General features: G+C 38.2%; 1 protein-coding gene across 13 annotated transcripts in view; it reads right to left on the bottom strand.

Annotated features, from left to right (window-relative positions):
- The window catches only part of TRDN (triadin), a 242,223-nt gene that overhangs the window by 156,087 nt on the left and 58,832 nt on the right, over positions 1-27,304 (bottom strand). For 11 of the 13 annotated variants that reach the window (XM_052781181.1, XM_052781173.1, XM_052781170.1 and 8 more), the window contains 6 exons: positions 16,352-16,402; positions 9,098-9,157; positions 6,353-6,412; positions 4,927-4,986; positions 2,309-2,368; positions 743-937 (listed from right to left, as the gene is read on the bottom strand). In XM_052781181.1, coding sequence (XP_052637141.1) covers positions 743-937; positions 2,309-2,368; positions 4,927-4,986; positions 6,353-6,412; positions 9,098-9,157; positions 16,352-16,402 — 486 coding nt within the window. The remainder of the gene's footprint in view (positions 1-742; positions 938-2,308; positions 2,369-4,926; positions 4,987-6,352; positions 6,413-9,097; positions 9,158-16,351; positions 16,403-27,304) is intronic. The other 2 variants (XM_052781179.1, XM_052781178.1) reach the window with 2 other exon arrangements.

The following is a 27,304-nucleotide window of genomic DNA, read 5'->3' as shown; positions in this document are numbered from 1 at the left end:
TATGGAAAACACGGGGAAATTAGGGAACCAGTCAGTGCAGCTTGGGGGTGGAAGAACCCTGGCTGGCTCTGACAAAGAGAAACGTACAGTTAACATCTCCGTTTGGTGTTGAGGCATGTCGATTCTTTGTTTTATTACTTAATTGCTTCCTTTCACCAGCGTAATGGCATTTCCTGCCTTTTTAGGAGAAATGTGGAAGCTGTTCACATCAAATTACATCAGGCAGGTATATCACTATGTCATACAAAACCTGACAACAGGGCAATGCCTCATACAATCTGATGTAAGACAAATGATTCCCTTTTTCCCTTTCCTCTGCTGCTACTTTCCTTATTGTTGTGGAGGACATACACAGATGTAGAAACAAAACAGATTTCCCAACAGGTCAATGGACAGTCTGTATTTTCCAAAATAACTCTGCTAGCAATACACTACGTAAGATGCTACTGAGCAAATCCATGAAGACTCAGGCCTATCTGGAGAGAAATTGGTCCTTGGTAAAGAAGGATTTAAACTAAAATGAATCTTTAGCCATGACAAACAGTCTGGTTATATAGATTAAACTTATTTCATTCTCGAGAGTCTCCTCCTAGCAGTGTGAGATTCATCTGGAATTTATTTGTACTGCACTTTCATTTTTCATGGGTGGACTTTGGTCCTTGCCAGCTTTAACTCCATTCTCTCTGCTTCTTCCCTACTACCTTTTTAAGATCTTCATCTGTTTCCTCCTGGTTTTGTTTACCTTTCTTTTCCGATTTAGTTACAGTCTGAAGAGCTTTCTCCTCCTTAACTTTTGGTTTGGCTTTTATTAGCCCAACTTCTGTTGTTTTAGTCTCTGCTTGCTTGACCTTCTCAGCCGTCTTTGCTTCTCCTTTTCCATCCTTCACTTCCTTTTTAACTTTTGCTTCCACTTTAGTGCTCTTTACTTTCTTCTCCTCTGCAGGTAACAAAGAAAAAGCTTTCAGTGTCATTCTTCCCCCCAAAGTAATACTCAATGCCATTTATTTTATCTTGTGCTATTACTAATGAGTATTTCTTCATTATTAACACCTTGTTCAGATCTGATGAAAACTATAATCCCCCAAAACCAGACAGACTTCGACAGAAATATGAGATGCAAGCATGTTTTGTCTTCAGTCCTGTACCAAGTATGTGACTGATACTAAATATAGTAGGCTATGGCAAATAATATTAAATTTTTCTAATGACAATGTGGTAACTTTTATGGTATAAACTAGGCAGACAAATGGTCATCAAGCAAACAAATATGAAAGGTACTTCCAGGCTAAATCTGAGTAACTTTAGACTGTAGAGATCAGAGCTAAACTCTGTTGGAAGCTGTAAAAGTAGTCGATTTAAAGTGTGGCTATTTGTAAGAGTCACTCTTATGCACTGATTCGAGGTGTCTGCCCAAGAAGTCTCAAGTTCTTGAGTCTCTCTCTACACCAATTCCCCAGGCTGAAAGACTCGTCTGAGACAGGCTGATTCATGACACACCCTGCAGCAGAGTGAGCAGGTTTCCAAGGAGAATTACCAAATTGTAAATACCAGTGGCTGAAGCTACGCAGAGGTTGATAAGACCGGGGGTATTCCTTCTGCTTGTATGTATCAGCAGCTTTTTTGCATCTGTGACATTGACACTGACAATATGTGTGTTTCTAGTTCACTTTGGTGGAAAATCCAACAGTAGTTTAAAATGCCACTGACTTGGATTAAACTACTCTGTTTAGTGTGTTGTTCACACTCCTGCTTTCTTCATAGCTTTAGCTGTCTCCATCCTTGAGGCAAAACTTGTATGCTACAAAATCTATGTCTTCTGTAAGGCTCTAGACTTCTATTTCTATTAAGCCGCTGGGCTGACTAGGCTGATTTTATCAATATGTAAACTGAATATTTCTACCTATTCTAAACCAGAGTACAGATATTTATATAAGGGCACTCCTACTTCCAAACAAAGCCATGGCATGACCAAATATTGCTGCCTAACGAAGAAAGAATTTCCTTAACTAGTTATAGTGAAAATGTGTATGTCAGATCACTTATTTATAGGCCTACTTCTTTTTCAGGGAAACAGTGGTTCATACCTTCAATACTCACCTTTGAAATTTCAACAGGTTTTAAAAGGGATCATGCACAGAACTAACCCCTGGATGTTCTAGAGACATTTTAATTCAAATTATATTTTAATTTCATTATAGTATCATGTAGCTGATTTTTCATACACATTATATTCTCAGCTCCAGTAAAATAGAGTTTATGAATTTTAATGTAAATTCTGGTTAAAAATGTAGTATAAATAAATAAATACCTTTGGGAGGAGGTTTCTTTTCAGCTTTTTCATGTCTTTCAGGTTTGTCTTTTTGAATTACTAGAAATGAGTACAATTGTATATTAGGGAAAAAAAACTCACAAAGGATGAGAAAATATTGCTACAATACAACAACATCCCTGGAAGTTTCACATTTCTTCAGGATTCCTGTTTATTTAGTTTGCAGAATTCTTGCTTCTTTTTCTCAGGTTTACACGCTGGGGTAAAAATCTTCAAAATACCTATTGAGACTCACCTAACCAGAAGACAAGGCAGCCACACAGATCTGAAGCTTTGTAAGGAATATTGATACCGCGTATTCCAGATGACACCAATTTGCTCAGCTCAAGCTCTGAGTGGACACAGGCTTGATCTTCCTGTGCTCCAGCCAACTGGAAGCCACGTGGCTACATTTTTCTTACAGAAAGGTGTTTTTCTTAGCTTGGCTCACTGCCATACAAACACAGGCGCAAGCCTGGTGCTCACTTCAGAGGCCAGCTCAAGCAAGTTCATGCCTGCACAGGATACGCCGTGTAAACACCCACTGCTACATCCCAGAAAGGCTGTCAACATTTTATGTGGCGACTTCTATCTTTCCTCTCTTGGTCGCCATCCAGACACATTGCCGGGACAAAACAGCCTTGAGAGTTAATTACACTTCTTTCAGGTGATAACTACATAATAGCAACATCCTCTCTAACTGAATTCCAGCCTGCAATTGCTGCCTGTATGAGCCGTGATTGATCTTTAGACTTGTTTTTCTTAAGATAGCTGTTTCTTAGATGACGTGTTTAAACAGCATTCATATCACTGAAGCTTTCTGGAGCCTTTAACAGGGGCTGAAGAACTCCCCTAAGGCTTTTTATTGAGCGTAGAGAAAACTCACCGACTGTGGGGGAAGTAGCCACCCCATTTTCCTTACGCCCGTTCCCTGAAGTTGGCCTGGCCCTGAGCACCCTCATTTCCTAGGGACTGCAAAAGTGGGTGAAATGGCCCCTCACCCAGTGTAGAGCAGCCCCCAGACAAAAGGGAGGTGATCCTGGCGATGGATAGCTCAGCAGCAGAACGCCGGCAGAAATGTGCTGTTGGAAGCACTGAGGGAGGGCAAGGAGTGCCCCAGTGCACCCATAGGGACTGGCACGGCATGGAAATTACTCAAGAGAGGGTAGCATGGCTATATGTCACGCCACAGCAACAAATCTCCCTAGGTACAAAGTGGCCAAATTCTTCATAAAATTTTCCAGCCAGTGACTGGAGTCATGGCTGCTACTAAACACATTAAAGCTCTAAGTGATTATTTGGTTAGCTAGCGGAAGATAAATGGGTAAACAGGCTGGCTGCTCATTAGGAATATCTCAGTGATTCTTGGAAGTTATTTGCTTTTCAAATCTACACAGACACTATGGGCATTTATTTTCTCTGGATTACTTCAGTGTGATTTCACTTTATTAAAAAAATCCTACACTTCCAAGTTACGTACTGAAAGTAGAAAAAATGACCAAATATCCCTTTAAAAGAGAGACTGGACAATGGCTACCTTCCAAAGTCTTTTAAGGCTTTAAGTCTTCATTCCACTTTTTCTCTTTCTTCACTCCTACTTTCTGTTTTATGTTTCTCCTTGGAGTAAGGTCAAGTCCGATAAAGACTGATTTGTACATATGAATCTATATAGTCTGAACAGTTTCAAATTAAACCTAATTAATTCATGCGTCCCATCGTCATGAGATTAATCTGAATGCCACAACAGACTGAAATTAAGATACACTGCATAGTATTTTTTTCAAGACTTAACTGAGTAAAAGTAAGAAGACTGAAACCTAACTTCATTATAGAAATATCTGGCTTCTGAAAAGCAATGAATGTTAAAAAAAAAAAAAAAGAAAAACCTCAGAGCAAAAACATTCAAATGCCCAGCAATAATAAATGTTAGTCTTTAAAAAACGGCATAACAGGGCAAGCTGATTGGATTTTTAAATCCCCCTGTCCAAATCATGGCTAAAGATGGAATTATCAGTCAAAAGAATACTGAAAATCACCTCTCATACACGATATTGCTTCAGGATATATATGATAATTAGTAGATATGTAAATCTTAACCAAAGCCACTTCTGCCATGGAGGACAGTACAAATCACGTACTGAAATGAAAATGTTATTGCAAAAAAAGAAAGGCAAGAAAATTAAAATCTATTTTTGGATGTGATGGAAGACCGAGACTGAGAGACAGTAAACACTCTTGCATTAGGTCTGCACCAGATTGAAAACTGATACGCAAGAGAAAGCCTTCTTTGCAGGCAAATTACTGAATTCCATTGTGGAGGAAAAGACATCAAGGAATGCAAATATAATAGTCGTAGGCTTATTTCTTTAGCTGCACAAGAATGGTTCATAATTACCTCTGTGCATCCAAACAAGAGAACTAAGCAAGAAATATATGCTGAGCAAGACTTCACTCAGGGGCTGATCAAGACCCGCTCAAGCAAAACTGAGAGCACCCAAAAAATGTACAGCATGGACTAGAAGAGCTTTACACTTTAAATACTCAGCTCCACACTCTCCCAAACTGTGTAAGCACTGAAAATCTAAAATTGTACAACATCTAATAGTAATCCGCATTACCTTTAGAAGGTGCTTTCTTTTCATGCTTTTCTGGCTTTTCAGGTTTCTCTTTGTGAATAGCTAGAAATATATAACAACATTAATGGTTACTAAAAAAAAAAGAGAAAAGTTGCATTTTAAGTGAGGAAAAGGAGAAAAAAGATCAAGAAACAAAACTAGGCACCATGGCTATCCATGCAAAGAAGCAGATTGATTCAGCTGCTGCTGTTTATGCCAAAAGACATGATCCAAACTTTCAAAAACTCATCTACCATCCCTGAGGTCTCTGCCATCAGCTGGGGGAGGAATGGTCTTTCTGGCACAACTGTAATCCCACGAAAGAAGTTAGCCAAGAAGAGTCATGCTTATTTTTGTTATTTACTGGTCCATTTTGTTTGTTTTGTTTATACTGTTGTTTATTGGTTTATTTTTGTTTATTGTTATTTTGGAGCTTTCTTGTTTATTACTTTGGTTCATTTCTGAAGGATTTTCTGAACTCCACATAACTAACAGTTTTTCCAGCTACGAATGATTAAACACTATAATTAATTACAAATCTAATTGCAATGGCATTATAACTAATGCTCTTTGGGGCTTTTTGTTTGCTTTTAATTTCCACTTTACAAATTGAAATAAAGTATACTGTAGTGACTAGATTTCTGGCTCAGGTTTCAGAATACACCTGAGTTGTGCAATAGTCACTGAGTGGTGGGTAGTCTGGAATATTCTCCTATGTGGGCTCTGATTTGCTAATTTTTTGCCATTAATGTTTACACCGTAAGTTGTCCAGGGGTGTGCAGAACTGGTATTTATATGTGTCCATACCCCCTGAGGTCCCCTACAGGGACCAGTCGTGTGAAAACACTCAGCTGCCTATTTGACTCTGGCATATGAGTTTATACTAAGAACACAAAAATATATGCATGAGCATTGCTATGTACTCTCCAGCCATGTGTTGGTCTTTCAAAAGAAAGTAAGAATTGTGGAAGATAAAGCAGTGCTAGATACCTATCTATTGCAAGTAACTACTTAAAGAAGTAGTCCTACCCTATTCTGTATTGTATTTAAAATGTTATTTTTCACATGGCCTGCCTCATTATTGTTGTTACAGGTTGCCAGGTATTTTTCCTGGATGACCATATTGTCTTAGGAACCATATTTACAATGAGTGTTGGAAATACTCGGAGATTACTAGGAGATTATGCTAATCCAGAGTATAAAATATATTATCTCCCTTCCTCAGAAAAGAAACAACAAACATGCAGAAGGAATACAAAATGCTACTCAGTCTGTATGTCTGCAAATCTTTATGTGATCTCATGATTTCTATTCACGAAGTTCTACAACATTTTTCTCCAATCAATGGGATACACAAATGGAAATTGAGTAGACAATTAGTCCTGGGGTACCTCAAAATGTAAAATAAGTGCTGACATTAAATCATTACCTGCATGCCTTTCCTTTTTTTCAGGTTTTTCTTGTCTTTCCAGTTTGTCTTTATGTGTCACTAGGAAAGAAGAAATGTGTTCATATATATGAAAAAAAACCTGTGGAAAAACTCAAGAATCAAAAATAATTCTGCCAAGATAAGCTTTGGGAGACAAAATGGCAAACTGTGTTACTCCGGAGCTATCCTGTGCACATCTGCACAGCACCCATCACACTACGTGGGTGCGAGCAGACAACTCTGGCTAACAAATCACTGCTTACCATCCGAGCCATGGTAACATGACTCAGCTGTTTACTACAGAAACATCATCGCTTGCAATTGTCTGTCCATTCCTGAAAAGAGATTTTCAGAAAACTGTCAGGGACTGAGGCAGAGCTCGCAGTAAGTGCTGCTGCCTGCACTAAAAAGAGGACATCACCTGGACCACCCCGCGCTTGGTCAGGCAGAGGCTTGTAAAAAACCTGGAATCAATCCTGGAGCATAATAGCATCACATGCACAAATGACACATCTGTCAGTTGCCAGCTGGCTTGAAATGGATAACCCGTAATGGATCCGCATAGCTAGTAATGGACACTAGCTGAGATCCATCCCTGGCAATGATGATCTCAGAGCCATAATTAGATGCCCAGTATGGGCAATGTAAAAACTCACGTTATGACAGTGGAAACCGTATTATGCTATCCACTCATTCCCATAATATTTCCCACGCAATTTTCTTAGGATTTTACGCAATAATTTTCCAGACAATAGGAAATAAGCATGTGGATTTTAGAGCACTACAGAAAAATCAGCCATGAAACTGCAAGCTAGCTTTAACTCTAACTTCCGCGGAGATTTTATCCCAGTTTAGTAAAACTCCCTTTGTCAAACATGAGAAAATAAGGAAGTTCTTTTACAGTACTGTGAATTCCATATCTAACTGGAAGCAAAGGAAGGGTAGGGAATATTCAGGCACTCACATTTTTTTAGCAATATAGTGATGAAATACACAAGAATAAGTTCCTGACATAGCTGACTGAGTGACTTCTAAGTGACTGAGAGAGACACTTCTAATTATTCTCTCTGTCATTAGATAACTTTCCTAAACTATATCACAGAAGTTGATTAGAAATTAGAATAGGATGTTATTTACTCTCTCCATTATTTAAATCTTGAAAACGGAATGTATTTAAAGTAGAAAATAAGCAGTAAGAATTCAGGGATGCAGTGAAACTTTGGAGTCTCCCAGTCACACTACAATGAAATGGGCCTTAGAAAGACACGTATCCATAGTAATAGTTTTAAAATATAATGTGCAGTCTGAAGGCAATGTTTCTTAGTACTGCAAATACAGAGAAACTCTATATGCAGTATTGCTTTAGTAGCAATTGTAGCAATAGTTCACTAAACAAAACTAATACATTCACTTTAAGATAAAATACCGTTAGGTAGACAGAATATTAGTAGGCGTTATGAGAAGTTAAGGCAGTATAATAATTCTTATTCTTATTCACTGGCTGTCTGAGATTGGCTGGGATCATTTTTTCCTGTTCTAAGAAACTTTTAAAAACATTAAATATTGTTCTTCTATAAAATCAAATTGAAGAGTTTCCCAAGTTTTCCACAAAATAACAGGACAAGTCTTAATGACACATTCATGTTTTAATATGGGACATTATAGTCTTTGCTCTGTCATTTTTCCAAATCTCAGAAGAAATTTCTCTTGTTACCACCATTTTCTAGTAATAAATATTCATTCTAACAGAAACCTGAACTTATGTGCCTGCCATTAACCTCTAGAGTCAGTCTTGCTAACTCAATGTGTTTTGAATTATTTATATAAAAAGGAAAAGCTCCAATCTGAGACCATTAGAAAGGCCTAGTCAAGCACAGATTTCAGGAAGGTGCGTGTTCACTTGGGTTGTGAGGCTTGTGTTCTTGGTCTGAAATAAATCAGCCGTGGCTGGATATTGGGTCTTCCCTTTTTTGGGTGATTTATTATGACCATTGGCCTATTTGCTCTTCCAGAATGGGTTTCTTCCTCCAGCTTGAGACTTCATTAATCTTATTTTTCTGTAAAGGACATCTTCTCAGAAGGCTTAAAGAGTTTTGACAAGTAGGTACGTTCCAACAAAATTCCATTTTACCAAAAAATCCCTCACAAGAGGCAAACTAGATGGTGGCTCTTGGAGCCCAGAACTCACTCATGAGCTGTGGGTGGAGAGGAAGCAGTAGACTGATTCCGACTCCTACAACAGACGGATCTGTAATTTGTTGTTGGCATACACCACCAGCAAATCAGTAAATCCTCTCTAACACCCTCTCCATCACCCTCTCCCCAACGTCTCTGAAATGAGTCTAGGGAAATTTTTTTCTAAGGCGGGTCTCTGAGGCAGAATGCCTCCAGGGACCGTGCCCTGGATGTTATAATTTACTCATTACATTTTGTTCAGAAGTATTCCCAAAGACAAATATTATGCTTGGATTTATTCAAGAAGAATAAAAAAGGCACCTATTTATGCTCTGGGCATCTTTTACATAAGTTAATAATACAGTAAAAACTTACTCATTAATCTCTGAATATAATTTTAGCCTTTCTGCAGAGTGATGAATTCAAAGTGCTTTTAAAATCCTCATTCTCCTTCCAGCTGGCTTTCACAACACCTCCTCCATCCTTAAACATAATTGGGTCTAAAAGTCAATAAATTAGACTGTTTTGAACCACTGGTAAAAAGACAAACACCAAATGCTAAATACATACCCTTTAGAGGTTCCTTCCTTTCAATTTTTTCTTGTTTTTCAGGTTTGTCTCTGTGAATTACTAGAAATAATAGAAAAAAATCCACAATAAATCTGTAATCTGGACGTATTATGTACACATACTATTTCACCAAAGTGATCGAGGAAAAATATTTGTAAATTTAAATAATGGATTTTAGCTCTGAGTCACAGGTACTAGATGATATATAGACCTTCTTAATGTCAATATTTAATTCCACATCCAAGAGAGATATTTTTCCTTGAATAAGTCTGCAGATGATAAAGCATATTTTTGCAAAATAAGTGATTATTCAGCAAGCTTAATCTAATCTGCGGGATCTCTTTTGGTCCCATTACACAAGCACCCTGACTCTAAGATTTCTGACAGAGGAAATTATTTCAGTCCTTGACAGCATTGCTTTCTATTCTTAACAAAAAATTACTACCATATTGCTTTCCATGCTCTTTTTTTTTTATTTTTAGCTGTTACTTCAGCCACGAGATGGATTAACAAAAAGACATCTCCTTTAATCAGAGCGTAACTTCAGGAAGAGCAGCTGTTCAAAACACAACTGACGACACGTCCTGCTAGAAGCAGGCAAACACGAATCCTTACGGACTCTATTGCCCACCCGACTTTCAGACCATGTTTTTGGACAGGATTGTATTCCACATCCTAATGATTTAGACAGACAAAAATAGTCCTCGTCAACCTCTGCTACTAAAAGACTAGCGTTTTGCAATTTCAGGGAAAAAAAGACTTTCTTTGCAATACTCAAGTTTCTGTCAACGAGTAAACCACAGAAAACACAACTCTGATTAGAAGACAACTGTGAGCTTTATACACAAGCACAGTAATGTTTTTGCATACATTCATTTCACCAGCTTTGCAGCAAATGTCATTTCACAGAGGTGCAAGCATTTTTTTGTTGGTTAAACATTTCCTCATTAAAAAATAGGTCCATGTCTTCATGAAAAATCATTCCAAACATTTAGCAATTTCATTATGTCTTGCATGTGTTTGCATTATCCAAATACATTTCCAGTCATAACAGGTAAATTATTGTTGATAACAATTAGCAGCACAGTGGAAGGAGATTGAAGGGAGATTTTTCAAAGCCTTTAAGGAATGCGGACAGCCAATTTACACTAAAAAAACAGGCTGCGAAGAACACAGCAGCACTAGCAATGTATTACTGAATGAATTACAGACTGTAACTCATTCAATTGCTTTAGGACATCTAGTAGCACACCAAGGAAAAGCAGTCTCCTCTCTCCCTGTGCTGTGTAGAACTTTGAATATTTTTGCCGAAACTGTAGCATGCTTTTACATCTTACATTTGTATTAGCAGGTGCTAGCTCTGTGCAAAACTCTTCGAGCCAGCGGGTTGTCAGTGTTGGATGGGGCAATAGCACAATTTTGCAAACAATAGCTCTGTGATGGTCAATGGCAGTGAAACATAAGCTTCTGCATATCAGACAAAAGCCCTTGTAGTCCCTATGCCAAAATATATAGTTGAACTATGCAGAACAGTCAGAAAGCTTGTTTTTAGCCACAGAACGTCTTACTTGTGTAAGGGAGACTGTTGTGTTTTTTTTTTTTTAATTTATTCTAGTTTCTCCATAGCATTTCCCTATTTCATGCTTTGGAAAAAACCCAAAACTAGCCTTGAATGACACTGACTGAATTGAGTGTTGGCAGACCTTAAAGTGGACAGAAAAAATCTAATTTAAGGTTCCTTCACATCATCAAAATGGTATAAAGGGCTAAAAGGCAGGGAAAAATTAATATTCATGTGGACCCAAGCTAAAAACATGGAGTAGGGATCAGTTGGCTCCTTCTTGAGAAATAAAAGTAACTTGAAGTATCTGGGCAGGGAGCCTGGAATGTGGATAAGCAGAGACCAGGCTGGCATAAGCCTAAGCTGTTTTTCTCTTCCCAGCGATAGGCTGAAGGCGATCTCTGGTTAGTTCAAGAGCCCTGCCCTGCGCGTTGATATCCCCACAGCCTCAGAGCTTGCTAATCTCAGGTTGTAATGTTTACCATTCCCTCTTACGGGCACTGTCAGAGCTATGGCTTTTGGGTAGAACCTTATCCAGGAAGGGCAGGTGTTGCCAAAAATTAAAGGGTTCATGTTTCAGGGCTGTGATGACTGGCCATTTTTGACTCTTCAGTCACAGTGCAGCAGGGCCACCAAGGTCCACTGAAGCTTTTGAGCTGACAACTTAAATATGATTTTTCTTTTGCATCTTAACTCTGTTTTTTCCCTCCCTGAAATGTTTTCATGTTCAGCTTCATTATATAGTCCTAAAAGCTCTGTCAATAAAATACTTCACTGTCTACAGATCTTTTCCAGATTTAGTCACTTGGCTATATATTCCTTTGTAAAGGGCTTAATATCTGCCCTTTTTCAAGCCAGCAGCGCTTAGTTGCAAGCGTTAGGTTTTAGAAATAAGCCAGGCTGGCCGTACTGTCATGTTTCTGTGAAACAAATTAGAGTTAATAAGATTTTCTTTTGCATATAAAAAAACAAAGAGAAAGCACATAAAAATGTTTTTAAGGCTCCTAAGTCAAGTACTCTTCAGCTGAAAAATGCTGGAACTAAACCTGCTCATTTAACTTTAATTTAACAATTTTGTTTGCTTTATGACACACTGTAATTAAAAGATCACCTCTTTTCTTTTTTTAATAGGATGCTGGAGTCATCCAGAAAAAATAAAAGGAATAACTAAAACTAGTTTTACAACAATTGTGCAAGCTAAAATTTTCCCATAACTTAAAGAAATTTCCTTGGACTTCCTTGCAAATACCAAAAAAGCATAAGCTCAGAATGAACTGCTATTAGCATTGGAAAAAATATAACACCCCAACCTAATTTTCACTAACCTAGATTTTGGAAATTGCTGAAACATTTTTATATGACTTTGAATGAAAATTCAGCCTGAGGCAAAAAAGATGAGCATGAAAAATTTCTTCCTCAGTGACTGAAGTGTGGTAAATTTATAAATAATATAAAATAGGAGCTTATAATGGAAAATTTTAAGGTAATTTAACAATGCATTCCAAACTTAATCATATAAGACTATTGCTATCTTCTTCACATAAAATTAAAAAGAAGCATAGCATATAGGTGAGTGGTTTTTCCAAATTTCAATCATCTAATAGTATATTTGATTCGCATCAAGTGGAAGACATAGTGAAGGGAGAGGTTATTTAGTTTTTCTTCATTAAAGTGTTTGAGACAGAGACATTCCCCACCCCAAAAAAAAAAGTGCCAAAAGAAGAGATGTAATAAGGAGTCACTAATTCCATACCTAAGGGAAGTAAAAATAGTTTCCAGCTGAGTAAGCCTTAAGTCTGCTGCTTAGTATAAAGCTAGGTGATGAGTGCAGTAAGCATGAAGCAGAGATTGCTTGCTCCAGCTAACTGACTAAGTGCTTGTCTACAGGGCAACACTCAGGAAAGTTAAGATAAATGAACTAATACAATGAACTTAGAGTGCATTAGTCAGAGAGCGTTAAATCTCTGTGTAGATGCTTTTATTGAGAAGTAAAGTAACCTGAGATAGCTATAACTTAATTCTTCCTGAAGGACCACTCAAAAAAAAAAAAAAAGAAAAAAACAAAAGGGAAAGGGCTTGATTTGGAGAGTGACACAGGCTTCCAGGTCCAAAACAATAATCTAAGGAAATCCCAGCAATTAAGGAACTGTGGAGGCACCTGCCCTCATTACAAACCACCTCAGTTACCTGTGAAGGGGGAAGAGGCTTGCCTCTGAGTTTGCCCAGATCTTCCCCAACTGGCCCCAGACATGCACACGCTGCAGCGCCTAACCCTGGGCTGGATTTAGCCCTTCAACTCTGAACCTAAATGCCTATATAAGAGCAAGACAATGTTTCGTCAGTTACTTGTTTGTATAATTTAAAATTAGATTTAACTGCAGCAGTCGGACAGCGTTACATCCGTCTGAACTGAGACTTAGGTTTGACAGCTACTGGTGGTAGTCAAACTGCCCACAGCATTGGCTTTACCCAAGGCTGCTGTAAGCCCATATGGCTAAATAAATACTTGGCAGCTGTACCTGAGCCACTACAGCTACGTTGCTATCTGCACCATGTTACCTAATTTAAAGTTAACTCAGGTGTATCTGTAGCTATACCTCCAGAAATCAGGGTAGATAGCCCCTGTGTCAAACATAAATACGTCATTTAACTTGCTAATTTTGTCAATTTATGTGGGTTTCTAGTGTACTGTGCATTTGTATGGTCCAGCTGTATTTATCTATTTAGATGTCTCAAATACCTTGACTTCCAGCTACAGCAAATTAAATTATGGGGCCACGTCACAACTGTCTTTATTATCTCATAATTCATCCGTATGCTCAAATACAGACAGCTTTATTCTGTGATGTTTAATATTTGCATTATCAGTACGGCCCTATTAACAAGTCAATAGGAGTAGGAGGGATAGATATGTGCTACGCATAGTAAATGAAATAGTTTTGTAGGGCTTGGAATCTATTTGTCAAATCAGGCTGAATTCAGAGATACTTTCTACAAAAGAACAGAGAGACTAGTGTTATTTCAGAGGCACACAAGTATCTGTCCTAAAATCACGGTGATTAAATGTATGGCTGTCAGAGGTAGCATTTCATCATCCCATTGTCTTCTTCCATCCCTCACTCCAACAGCAATGTATAAGTGAAGTGTATTTGGGAAAAGCCACACAGTAGATCAACCTTTTCCCATTCCTTCTCAGTGCCTGTTGTAACAAGAGATATTTCCCAGAAATGCAGGATGATTCAGTTCACTGCTAATATCAGTTTTCCATAGAAATCAGAAATGATCAGTCCGTTTGGATTATCATCGGACCTTCCATTAGACAGAAATTATACACTTACAGTTTTATCTCGATATATTTTATCATTGTTCTTCCCTGTTGCCAAAGTATTGCATAGTTCTCTCTTATTCATTGATAGTAATAACAATTACGACACCTACGTCTGAAACAGCCTTCAGCGGCAGCTCTGAGTCTTGCAAAGTCTCGGTACGTCACAGAACGACAGACTCACAGGACAGCGGTCCCAGGCTGAGACAGCCCCATCCCTCAACCTTTCCCCTCAGGACAACCGCTCCAGCCCTGACCGTTGCAGTGCTCCCACCCTGAACTCGCCCCAGTTTATGGATGCCTTTCTTGAACTGGGAGGCCCAGAACTGGATGCAGTATCTAGATGTGTCTCCTGAGAGCTGAGATTAATTATCCCCTTACCTCCACCGACTGGCCGAGCTCCTGCTCATACAGCCCAGGGTGCCCTCGGCCCTTGTGAAAGTACTAATACATAAAATACCAAATTGGAAAGACCCTATTTTGTAGTGAATTTGTGCTTGTGTGTACATGTAATCATGAAATAATTGAATTTCAGTGCTCTTAAGCATGAGCAAATGCTTTGTTGAATCATTCCTCAGAGTATTTCTTCTTTTCAGGATTAAATTGACTAAGTACTATAATTGAAATGAACTTTATTACTAGTAGTTTATCAAAATATTTAATTAAAACAAAATTTTAGGGCACAAGTTTGCCTGGCTCTTAATACTCTAAGAATCTTTCTTATAATTTCAGCCACTTCCATCTGGGATTTCCATTCATTATATCTGTTCTTCATATTGTGGTAGAATCTTTTCAAAAAGAGGCTTAGGAATGGAACTCCCTTGCAAATCTTGGGACTTGGATTCAGGGGGGTTGACTATTTAAAAATAAACTTAAAATTATTTTTAAAACCCCAGTGTCCCCATATTTTTGGGTGGAGGACTGAAATTTGTTTGAGGTGTTTGCTCTATTAAAAACATTCATTTTACCTCTAGATTTTTCCTGTTAAAAAACAGCAAAAGATTATATTTACACACACTTCCTGGAGGTACTTTAGAAGGTAACAGTAAAACTCCCTAAAGATTCACGCCTTTATCATGCTTTAGCTTGAGGCCTGACAGAATGTTTTCTTGTAATTGTTCCTCCTATGTACAAGATGCATTTTTGGGACTAAATATGAAAACAAAAAATAGAAAAAAATTATTTGTCCTGTGCTTCAGGAAGTGATTGTATAATTAAAGACTGCATTATCAGGCATATGAATAAAGGGACTTAACTAATGACACCTGAATCCTTTTTTCCTGGTATCCTATAGCTTCTTAGTAATCATTTCTGCAACGTTAATGTTCTTCTATGTAAAGCAATGCACTTCTGTATAGATGAAGCGGTACACAAGAGGCTGTTTTGGTCAAGGCTGCAACTTCATTTGTGTTTTTAGAATGCTGTGCTTGAAAAGACCTTAACTGGGATCCCTTGCTAATGGATCTGAGTTCATTATTGCCTGGCTAGCCCACCGATACCCTAAAAAATTCATTTTCATACAACATGATTTATTAAGTAGTTGGGAAGCAGTTCTAGGCACTCCAGATGACCCTGATTAGCACAGAACTGGAAAGCTAGCACTAGAGGTGTAAAATACTATAAAAACATATAAAGAATATATACAGAAGTGAATATAATTGCGTGAGGGAGGGTGTATGTAGATACACACTATTTTTTAATAAGCTTCCTTCTTACTTCCTCCTGCCATTACTAAGCACAGCACTGGTGCATCAGAGAGATGCTCATCAAATTTTATGCGGCCTAACCTTTACAGAGGCTTTCTTAGGCAAAAAATCTGCACGTATCCCAGGAAAATTCTTTATTTACATGACCTCTGAAAACCAGTCTAAACCAGTTCCTCTGTGGATTTTTGGAAAGTGCCAGTTAGAGGAGATTAAACAGTCTGAAAAAGAGTAGGTTCTTAAAATGGAGGCTTTTCTTATCTCTGATACACACCTGGCTCACCGTTAACTATGACTTCCTAACTTGGATGGCACCCACTGGCCTATAAATTGGCTTTCTTCCTTGTCCAACACACTTCACGCCTTTTGCACCAGAGGAAGCTCATCAGCACTCTACTTTCTTGCACCTTTGCTACAAAAAAGATTTCTGGATAAGTCTGGGCAGGAGAATCTTATTATGAATGTGCATTTACAATATAGCCACACAAACATAAAATGACCCTATTTGTTAAAGCTAAGGTATACAAGAATTTTTGATCATTTACAGTCTGTGCCAACTATCTTTGAATGCTTCTGTGATACAACAGTGGTAACGTATGTAGTTAACAAATACACTGTATATTACATACATTTATGTAGGTAAACACATTAAAAAAAAAAGTTACCCTTTGGTGGTGTTCGTTTTTCATGTCTCTCCGGTTTCTCTTTATGAATTTCTGAAAACAATGCAATGTAGAGTTATCAATATTAAAATAATTTTCACACACAAAAATATCAGATGCATTCTTGCAGTAAAAAATAAGTGCTTCAAATATTATAGCAGAGCCATGGCTTTATCACCTGCATATGCAGAATTATATACAATAAAGTTCAATTTTATATATACATGCAGACAATATATATGGACAAAAATGGTAACATTAAGTGACTGTAATAACTATTCTGTTTTTAATTGAGCAATATAGCTGCTTTTAAAGTCAAGAATAGGTTTTGCTGATCTGTAACAGCTATACAGTAACGCGTTGGTCATGAATCAGAAAAAAACATGCTTTTACTACACATTTTTCTGTATGTGTCCTGAGTTGTTTGCCAGGATTAGTACGTAGTGTTTTCCAAATTACCTTTGGAAGGAAATAATGTTCTTTTTACTACATTTTCTAAATTTTTTAAAGCTCACATGCTAAATTGGTAGCTCCAACACACAATAAAAGGTAGACCCAATGCTGTATACAAATTACAGAGATAAAGTTCCCAGGTTAGGGATCCTTGTCTTGGAGAATGACTCATTTTAATCATGCTGTATACCAAAGCACTGAGAACTGCCTTATTAGAGGAGGAAGTGCTGCACTATTTACCTGCCCTTGCTATGCCATATCTTTCAAACAGAATCCCTCACCTGTGATATTGATATTAAATTACTGCTATATACCTCTGTAACTGCTTTTTTCTACTGTCTTTACTGTGCCAAAACCAGGATAATATTGAAAATGCAAAATGTTGAATTTGAGAAAAAGCAAACCAGAATTAAATCAAGCTTGCCTAGCACTGTTTGCATGCAGTGGTAGACATTTAGAGGCCGTTTATTACAGGTATGCAATAAGGTCATTAACACTATACAGAGTGCCAGGTTTATGGTATCATGCAGGTATTTCCTGCAGTAGGAAACTGGTATAAAATACAGGATCAAATTTGTCTTTGACAAAAGCACATGCAAATCTCACTAGACTCTATGGGAGATGCCTCCCTGTATTTTAGGGTTAGATTTGGTCTGCAGGGTCTAAGTAACAAAATTAATACATCAGGGGAAAAGTTATGCATATTACATCTCCACTCTAGGGAGCTACTTTAATGTCTATTGAAGACAACTAAAATCTTCCACTTATATCCTTAGTTATTTGCTCAGGTTGTAACAGGATGCATGTTGCCAAAGAGATCCAGTAGAAAATGGTATTTTTCCTTCCCAAGACTCTGATCTTTGCATAGGTCCTTGAAAATAAATGGAGAATATTTTTATTGGACAGTGTTTGCCATCTGAAAAAAATGATTGTGTCTGGTTTGCAAGAAACATAACTATTTTATGGCATCAGCCTACGTTGTCGTCAAATAGAATGTTATTTCACCAAGATAAAGGGTAACAAAGGCCAAAATGCATATCATAGTTAGCCACCAATGTATGGCAGCATAACTAAGCTAATTATATGATGTCATTAAGCTAAAAGGACTTTTATTCAGTTTTCATCTTGCTCTTTGCAACCTGGGTGTGTAGTTTGTTTATTGTTCTATAAACCTCAAAGGTTGTGATTAGGAAGAAATCATGCCATATTGATTTACTGTATTTCAGCTGAGCCTGGATTATTTTTCTGCAACTATGTGAAGATTTTTTTTCTATCAACTGAGAGAATCTAGTTGTGGATTTTCAGACTTTTCCCACCTGTTCTGCTGAAAAGGATGCATAAACTAGTTTAGGTAGCATAAGTGGGAGGAGCGGTGCAAGACAAGAACAGCCAGAGGATTGCTCCCCGATTCTGAGCACATCAGAGCGGTTCTCCATGCCGGTGCTCCAGACTGCCTCCAAACCCTGACTTAGTGCATTTAAAGAAAGCTAAGTCACTACCTCTGCATTGCAACATACAGCGGAGATGTATCTCACCCAGCTCAAGAGGTCATCCTACACACAGAGATGAATATGGCCCACTAAGTGATAAATCACATTCTTCAGGCAGAGTCATCTACACAGACACGTATTCCTTGCTTGCCTTAAGATGCATCAGCTCCGCTAGGTTCCCACCATCTGTTATGTGTCTCACTACAGAAAATAGGCCTCTTTTTCTTGAAAAAAATAAGTATAAAGCTTTGTTATTTCAAAAATGGCTTTTAAAATTACTATGGTCTTAGGGAATTTCTTATTGCTAGCTTGACTGCAAAATACATATGGAGCAATGACTGTAGGGCTGGCCACCTAAATCAGCCTCACATTTTATCGGCAGTGAAGCTTACTTGACACAAATGCTTCAGTAACTTACACAAAAAGATCCTTTCTAGACAGCTGCACTGAGAATCTCATCTAACTTGCTGCTACAATTAGGATACTACACATCACAAAAAACCCTACACAAATTCCTTGAAGTGAAATACATCTTCATAATACATAAGTATGTGCATATATGTTTTTATATATTGCAAAGCGTGCCATCATTAACATCTCTTCACAAGCTTCCCATTAGAGTTTAAACCATCATAAAAAATTGGAGCCTGGAACACATCAATTCTGATACATTACAAGCTAAATTTTCCCAGCACAAATAAATCTAGTCTCAATATATGCTGAACTTGATCAATTTACAAGACAGAAAATAGTGACTCTTTGCTAACTCAAAAATATTTAAAATAAGGAAACATATTAGATTATTGGAGATTTTTTTTCTGTTCTGAGAGTTTTGATACTCTCTGCTTCATCTTTTATGACAAATAGCTTTAATTTTCTAGTAATCACATCATATCTTATTGCTGAGTTGACAAAGTGGCTATAATATCATAGAAGACTTACATGGCCAGTTTAAAGCATGTAATTTATCTCTATCAATGTGACACATTGTTAATAAATCCTAAATATTATGAATTCATGTTTAGAAAAATGACAGAATCAAGCAGCAGCAAGGATAATCTGTGTCACCACGGCAACCATCCTGATTCTTTATGAGATGACAGCGTGGTTTATTAAATTATTGTAAGGGAGTATGTATTTTAAAAGCTGTATTTCATTGTTTGTTTTCTTCAGTTATCAAGCAGACATGAAAAATTATCTTTCCCCTGTGTTTCTTGGGTTTTGAATGGATAAGTACTTTATTTCCTTAACTATGGATACTGTTTGACACTGAATTCTCTAGACCTCGGGTCTTGCACAGATATACAGAACAAGCAGGGCGATTATTTTAAATAACTCCAAGAAGGGAAGCTAGTAGTCTCCTCACTGACCATTTCAAGATGCTGAAAGGAGATATATTCGACTATTTGGTTAGCAGGCCGATATATTTATGTACTGTTGACCCAAAGCAGGCCCTCACAATCAGCTGAGGATCAGTATCGCAGGCAGCTTTACCGAAAATCCCTGCTGAGCATGCAGTTTGGGCACAGGCTTCCCCCACCCCTCACCCAGCTAATTTTCATTAATAGCATTTCACAGTGTCTAATGACAGCCCAGCACTGGCTGCTCACTACAAAGCCCCAGCTCCGGGAAGATCGAGGTGGGAGAAAGGGAAAAAAAATTACAGTCCCCTGAATCCGCGTGAGCTGGTGGTACAGCACCGTGCAGGTTTACGTCGGCGTGAACGAAGAGCACAGCCCCTCGTGGTAGGGCATGAGGAGATTCTCCTGGTTCCTGAAACGGAGTTCCCTTCTTCGTCTGCTCTCATGTTTCTGATTTTGATTTTTTGTTATCTCCTTTTTTAACATAGTTAAATATATAGCATTATTCTTAGCTATTTTAGTTGTATTGTATTATGACAGCACGTATGGGCTTCAGCCCACATAAATTGCTTTAGGTAACACATGGAGTCATAACTCCATGTTGTTGGTTGATGAGAAGCTCAACATGACCCAGCGATGTGTGCTCACAGCCCAGAAAGCCAACCGTATCCTGGGCTGCATCAAAAGCAGCGTGACCAGCAGGTCGAGGGAGGGGATTCTGCCCCTCTGCTCCGCTCCGGTGAGACCCCACCTGCAGTACTGCCTTCAGCTCTGGGGGGCCCAACATAAGGAAGACGTGGACCTGCTTGAGTGGGTCCAGAGGAGCGCCATGAAGATGATCAGAGGGCTGGAGCACCTCTCCTGTGAGGACAGGCTGAGAGAGTTGGGGTTGTTCAGCCTGGAGAAGAGAAGGCTTTGGGGAGACATTACAGCAGCCTTCCAGTACCTAAAGGGGGGCTACAAGAAAGCTGGGGAGGGACTTTTTACAAGGGCCTGTAGTGATAGGACAAGGGGTAATGGCTTTAAACTGAAGGAGGGTAGATTTAGATTAGATATTAGGAATGAATTCTTCATTGTGTGGGTGGTGAGGCACTGGGACAGGTTGCCCAGAGAGGTTGTGGCTGCCCCATCCCTGGCAGTGTTCAAGGCCAGGTTGGATGGGGCTTTGAGCAGCCTGGTCTAGTGGAAGGTGTCCCTGCCCATGGCAGGGGGGTTGGAACTAGGTGATCTCTAAGGCCCTTTCCAACCCAAACCATTCTATGATTCTATGATAACACGATAGAATATGCCATCTCTGTAACACAGGACTTCAAACTTTAGGAGGGCTACATTTCTTCACTTAGTGGGAAAGCACAGCACTGCATCTTGCTTCATTAGAGGATGAAGTGGTGAGCAGCAATCTGGCATTGCTAAAACAGCTCGTAGGTCTCACCCTCTGCTGAGTTTCCATCTTGTGGGTGAAATATATCTTAGAAAAACCAACAAACCAAATAAAAAATGTTAATGATGGGAGAGGCAAAGTGAGAAAAAAAGGGATGATTGTCCCCACCTGAAACACAAGAATGCTTTACTCAAGGTAACCCAGAAAGTCAGCAAAAGAACTGGGAATTTAAGTCTGATCCCTGACATTCAATATTATCTCCCTCATGCTTAAAGCTACCCTGTTTCTACTTAAATACTGTAGTGAGGATGGAATGTAGGTTTAATGTATCTACTGTTTTAAAGATATAATTGAACAGATGGAATTTCAGTTAAAATGATAATACTTTGTTCTTTCTAAGCAAATTTTACCAGTTGGTCATCTTTTTCATAATCTCTTACAGGTGATACAGCGATATACACCTTCAGTGCTTTGACATTCTTTCTCTTATAAATATCTAAGTGTGAAAAGGAAAATGAGTCCTATTCAGAGTCCTGGTGAACCAGAGGTTAATAATTTGCTTTTGAGCAGTTAAAACCCTTACAGCTATTGCCAGCAATTTAATGGGGCTATATCCTTGCTAGTTTATCAAGACTAATTGGTAGCAGGCAGCTGATTATCCTGAAGAGTTGGTGGAAATAGATACTGAGGGCAAGGAAAGAGTGAATGGTGTTAAGAGCTTTAGAAGATGAGAGGGATGTCATTTCTAATATGTTTCTAGATGCTGTCTGTATGAAGAATTGTAGTCAACTCTCTTGCTGCTGGTATCCTCAGGAGAAATTTGCAATTGTGCAGCTGATATCTATTTTTAATCTAGATAGTACCAGCTGGTGAGGGTGACAATTATCCTTGTGGGGCTAGGAGGAGAATAAAAGAAGTAGTACATTAGAGCAACCTCCATCTAACTACTAATATATCATGTAGCTGTACTCTAGAGAAAAAAACCCCACAGATTTTGCAACAGGACAAAACCACAGGGGGGAAAAAAAGAATAGGAAATATTTAATTGGGGAATTACATTGGTGTATCGTGCCTATATCTAGGAACCAAAGACAGCGTAACAGAAGGCTTTAAGTACCAGCATTCAATGTTGGAAAGTCTGAGTGACACATATGACTAATTTAGGTGACTTCCCTACTAGCTTGCTAGTAGCACAGTCTTATCTGCAGTGTTTTCTTAGATCTTGCCCTGTTCTGAGGATTCATAGCAACTTCAGGTTGGGGTACAGAACAACTTTTCCTGAAGTCTTGTGTTGTAAGATCTTTCTTGAAAATGTGACAGGAGATGAATTGCCTCTTACCGATGAAAAAGCTGAACGGTTTGTGTGCTCATCTACTGCATGAGATACCAGCCCACAGTGCCTCTTAAGTATGGTTGCAAAATTGTTTATGCATTTCTTTGGAAATCACAACTACAGTTTAGAGTGAGAATGATGGTTTCTTTTTTCTCTTCTTTTTTCTTTCATATTTTGCAGAATTATACAGCATCTCTCATTTGTTGTATAAGACTACGTCTGACAGAGGTCACAGAAGACCATTTGTCATTCTTCTTGGTGCAAACCCTCTGCCCTGGTGTATATTTGCCACCAAACCAACGTGTTATTCTAAACTGTAAACGTCGCTGTGAAGTGACATTGACTGGTCCTAAACCTGTTCAGCAAAGCTCAGCTACTTCACCTTAGTTGCCTTTATTCCCTCTACTTGATACTTTGTTTGGCATCACTTGTCAGAGGTACAGAGAATGTGACCCTCAAACATTTCTGGACAATTTACCTATCTTGAGTAGCATACAGCAAACAAGTAGGCTTTATGTTCCCCTAAGAATACAGGGATTTAACATGACCTTCCAGATATATGTTAAGCCTTCTTCATAAAGCCAGAACACAACAAAAATAAATAGGTTAGATTCCAGTTCAACAGATATTCAATTGTTTCCACACTATTGCAGTTTCACTGGTCTATAATAGAAATTCACTATAAATGACCTGCTGACATCACCTTCATGCTAATGAGTGCTTTGATTCCAGGGTGATGTTTCATCTTATATTTATTTTTACAAGACTATACAGCGAAGGAGATGCATCGTGAGGAAGGCATTTTCAGAACAGCGTTGTCATGGTTTAACCCCAGCCAGCAACTAAACACCACGCAGCCGCTCACTCACTCCCCCCCACCCAGTGGGATGGGGGAGAAAATCGGGAAAAGCAGCAAAACCCGTGGGTTGAGATAAGAACGGTTTAATAGAACAGAAAAGAAGAAACTAATAATGATAATGGTAACACTAATAAAATGACAACAGCAATAATGAAAGGATTGGAATGTACAAATGATGCGCAGTGCAATTGCTCACCACCCGCCAGGCGACACCCAGCCAGTCCCCGAGCGGCGATTCCCCGCCCCCACTTCCCAGTTCCTATACTGGATGGGACGTCCCATGGTATGGAATACACCGTTGGCCAGTTTGGGTCAGGTGCCCTGGCTGTGTCCTGTGCCACCTTCTTGTGCCCCTCCAGCTTTCTCGCTGGCTGGGCATGAGAAGCTGAAAAATCCTTGACATTAGTCTAAACACTACTGAGCAACAACTGAAAACATCAGTGTTATCAACATTCTTCGCATACTGAACTCAAAACATAGCACTGTACCAGCTACTAGGAAGACAGTTAACTCTACCCCAGCTGAAACCAGGACAAGCATGCATGTTATTTTCATAACATCAAAACATCCCAGCCCATGTAAAGATTCTATTATAAGCCACTCTTTCATAATCTCCAACTTTCTAAACTGAACTTATTCCACTCATCTTTTTTGCATTATGTTAAAGACAATTAAATACAGACATATTTTTCCATATTGCTATGTTTGAAATAGCATTCCTTTTGCTATAGAATAAAATAGCTTTAGCAGTTAATGGTGGGTAGAAGTGTATTATATTACTATGTACTTATTAAAACAGTTTTATCACAAAATCAGTTTGGTGTCATTGACGTTTCCCCTTTGTTTTTATATGTTTGGGCATTTTCATGTATCTACCACGGCTGCTTTAAAACCTAATCCCACAAACTCTTTCAATACAAAATGGTCTTTTAGCAAAATAGGAAAATATTTATTTTTCCTGAAAAGCTGAGATGAGAGGGAAAGTTTGATAGAAGTCTCCAAGGCTGGAGAATTAGCTGTAAACATGGGAGCTGTTACATAGTTCTCAGAAGATTTGTTTCTTTGAGATAAATCCAAAGTTGTACTGCATCCTCCACCAAAAAAAAAAAATTAAAAAAAAGATAAAAAATTGGTTGTGGCTGATTCCAGCTTGAAAGCCTCAGTTTACCAAGGCAAATGGAACTTGACACAGTGCACAAGTATTTCTTTTCTTTTCTTTTCTTTTCTTTTCTTTTCTTTTCTTTTCTTTTCTTTTCTTTTCTTTTCTTTTCTTTTCTTTTCTTTTCTTTTCTTTTCTTTTCTTTTCTTTTCTTTTCTTTCTAAAGCCTAACGGATTTTTTTGTTTTGGGTTTTCTTTTCCCTCTGGTGAGGTTTCCATTTGCAGCAGAAAAGCAATATCTTAACAGAAAGGTTTTTAAGGGGAGGAGGGTACTTGCAATTATCTTTGACTAATTATCCTGTAAGCAGCACTGGCATCTTTCAGGAAGACCATACACAGACTGTTTTATACGGAGGAATTTTAATGACTGGGCTTTTGAAAGAATTAAAAGTGGAAGATATTAAAAGATCTTCAACCCTAAACATTTTTTACATAAAAGTAATTTTTATTCCAAGTATATAAATACGTTAAGACTGTTTTTTTTCATTCCCTTACTGCAGTTCTGTACCTTAGTTCTGAAATGTAAAAGGAATGCTAATTGCACTTTGATTAAAAAACAAAACAAAACAAAAAATAACCACAAAAACCCCTAACCCAAACAAATCAGAGATAGAGCTGTGTGATCAAAACCAGGCTTTTCTTTTCCTTCTGTGGAAAGTAAAATTGTCTCGACATGTTTCCCTTTATGGATTGCAGCCTGCAAAGATGTTATTGGATCAGTTTTAAATTATGTTTTTCATAATCAATTTTATCGGAGTCTGCATTTAATTGGATGTAATTTTATGCAGAAAAAATGCAGCCAAAACTTATAGACCTCTAAGTAGAGCAAAATTATATATACAGTAATACATAAAAATCTCTAATATCTTGATTAGCATCAAAGAAATCTTCTCCCATATAAATCTATTCAGTAGGGGCTTTTTTGTGAAAGGAGGAAAAAAATAGGAAAAAGAAATCACAGGACTAACCACAGTTCCTCTGCTCAGCTTTAAAAAATGTCAGCTCTGCGGATCCTACCTTAATGTATTATTCTGCAAGTCTGCAAATACATATTCCTATAAATTCAATCACTTCTAGATCCAACTGATTTTTTTCTTTTAGGGGTGTGGCATGCAGAAGAGAGAATCTCTTTCTGCAGGTCACGAGCACGGGGCTCCATTTGCTGTGTTGTCTCCTTAGCACAGCAGCAGCCGTGGGGGGATCCGAGTTCCCTCAGAAACACGCAGGACCCCCGGTTGCAGTGCTGGGGGTTTAACTGAGTTTTGGAAGACCCTCTCATTTCCCAGGTGAGGCATTTACTCTGTCTCAGGCACGGCAGGCTCCCAGCCGGGGGGACATCTGCCCAACGCTCCCCTCTTAGAGCAAAACCCTCCCCAGTGCTCCATTGCTGGGGCAGAAATGGAGATTTCCACGAAGGTAACATGGATAGCAGCGCTTAAGGTTTTCCCTGATTTAAGAGGGTAGTTTAACCAGCTGCAAACCTCCGTGCTGTTACCATTCTGCCCAGGATTCCTCCTCGCCTTGTGGCTCCAAGTTCTCTCTGTATCTTTTAAAAGGTAGCTGGCAAGTTTGGATCCCAGTCACTATTCCTCCATAGGCAAAAGAACTATAATGGAACACCCCTGTTCCCTAGTGTATACAGTTTTGTTTCATCTGGATAATATGGAAAATATTTTCTTTAAATTATAAAATGCTATTTTATAGTGGATATGCTATTACTGTATTGATCAGAGTAAGTAAAACAAGATGAGGTTGTTAAAAGAATATTAATAACAGAAATGAATGCCACAAAAATGCAAAAATGCAAAAAATACATATCTGGAAAAGCAGTTTAACATCTGAGAATTGAATCAATCAATGATTTTCATCTTTTAACACAGGGTGTACTTTACACAAAGATATGCAAAATGCTTTGTAGTAAAGTGTAGCCTAGGGAGACAGTGAAAGCCTTTTAGAGAGATCTATAATAGCAACTCATACACAGAAAAGTGAACATTACCATATGGCAACATAAAAGAAACTGAATTCAGAAGGCATTACCAGTACAAATATATATATACTTTAGGGATGAATGCAACTGCATAATTAATTTCTAAGAGACACATATAACAACCACACCAGCAATTCATTTTTCAGGTTGCATCTATGGTATTCTGAATTTCTTTTCTCTAGTCCGTTTCCAGTTTTTTTGGTTGGAAACTGTTTTCTGAACTTGAATATTACCTCCAGAAACCCCACTTGCTTTCTTTATTTTTCCAGATTTTTTGCTATATAGGTAAAAGACTTCTAAATGATAAAATATGATGTTCTAATTTCAGTATTTTGCCCAGAAATAAAGTTCGTTGCCATGTTAGCTAGCAATGTGAATTTTGCCAGATATTCTTCTGATATAAACTATAGTAATAACAAATGATTATTTATCTATAACTTATAGTTATTTTAAATTTTAGAAAACCCTTTTAGTAAAGAATTTTAAATGTAAGAACCTTAATAGTAACCTGGTGGCATTTTAAATATCCTAAGGTACTCTGGTAGTCATCAGCTACCCTATAAGGGTGCCCTTCTCCCATAGGTCCTGCGTCATTTCTGCCAGTCCCATGCTACATCTGAGACACCATGTGGTATCTAAAATGGCACTAGTCAGCTTTGTTTATTCATCCGAATCTGCCCAATATGTTTTTAGTGTGGGAAAAGGTTGTTGCTCGACGATAATGAGTTAAAAGTAAAACTTGCTAATGTACACAGGACTTCTTTAAGATAACAGATGAGTGGGACTAATTGCTATTTAACTAATCATGTGGGAATTTGGGAAAGAAAAATGTCTTCTTCAAAATCTTGTTATGAAACCTAACTCATTCCAGCAACTTGCTGCCGTGGTTGTTTTACTCCCTAATGTTAATGTACATACTGTCTGTAGCCT

The sequence above is a fragment of the Harpia harpyja genome, chromosome 3 (assembly GCF_026419915.1).
Source record: "Harpia harpyja isolate bHarHar1 chromosome 3, bHarHar1 primary haplotype, whole genome shotgun sequence".
NCBI classification, from domain to species: Eukaryota; Metazoa; Chordata; class Aves; order Accipitriformes; family Accipitridae; genus Harpia; species Harpia harpyja.
Note: the sequence above shows the minus strand (reverse complement) of the source record. Positions and strands in the feature narration are given on the sequence as shown.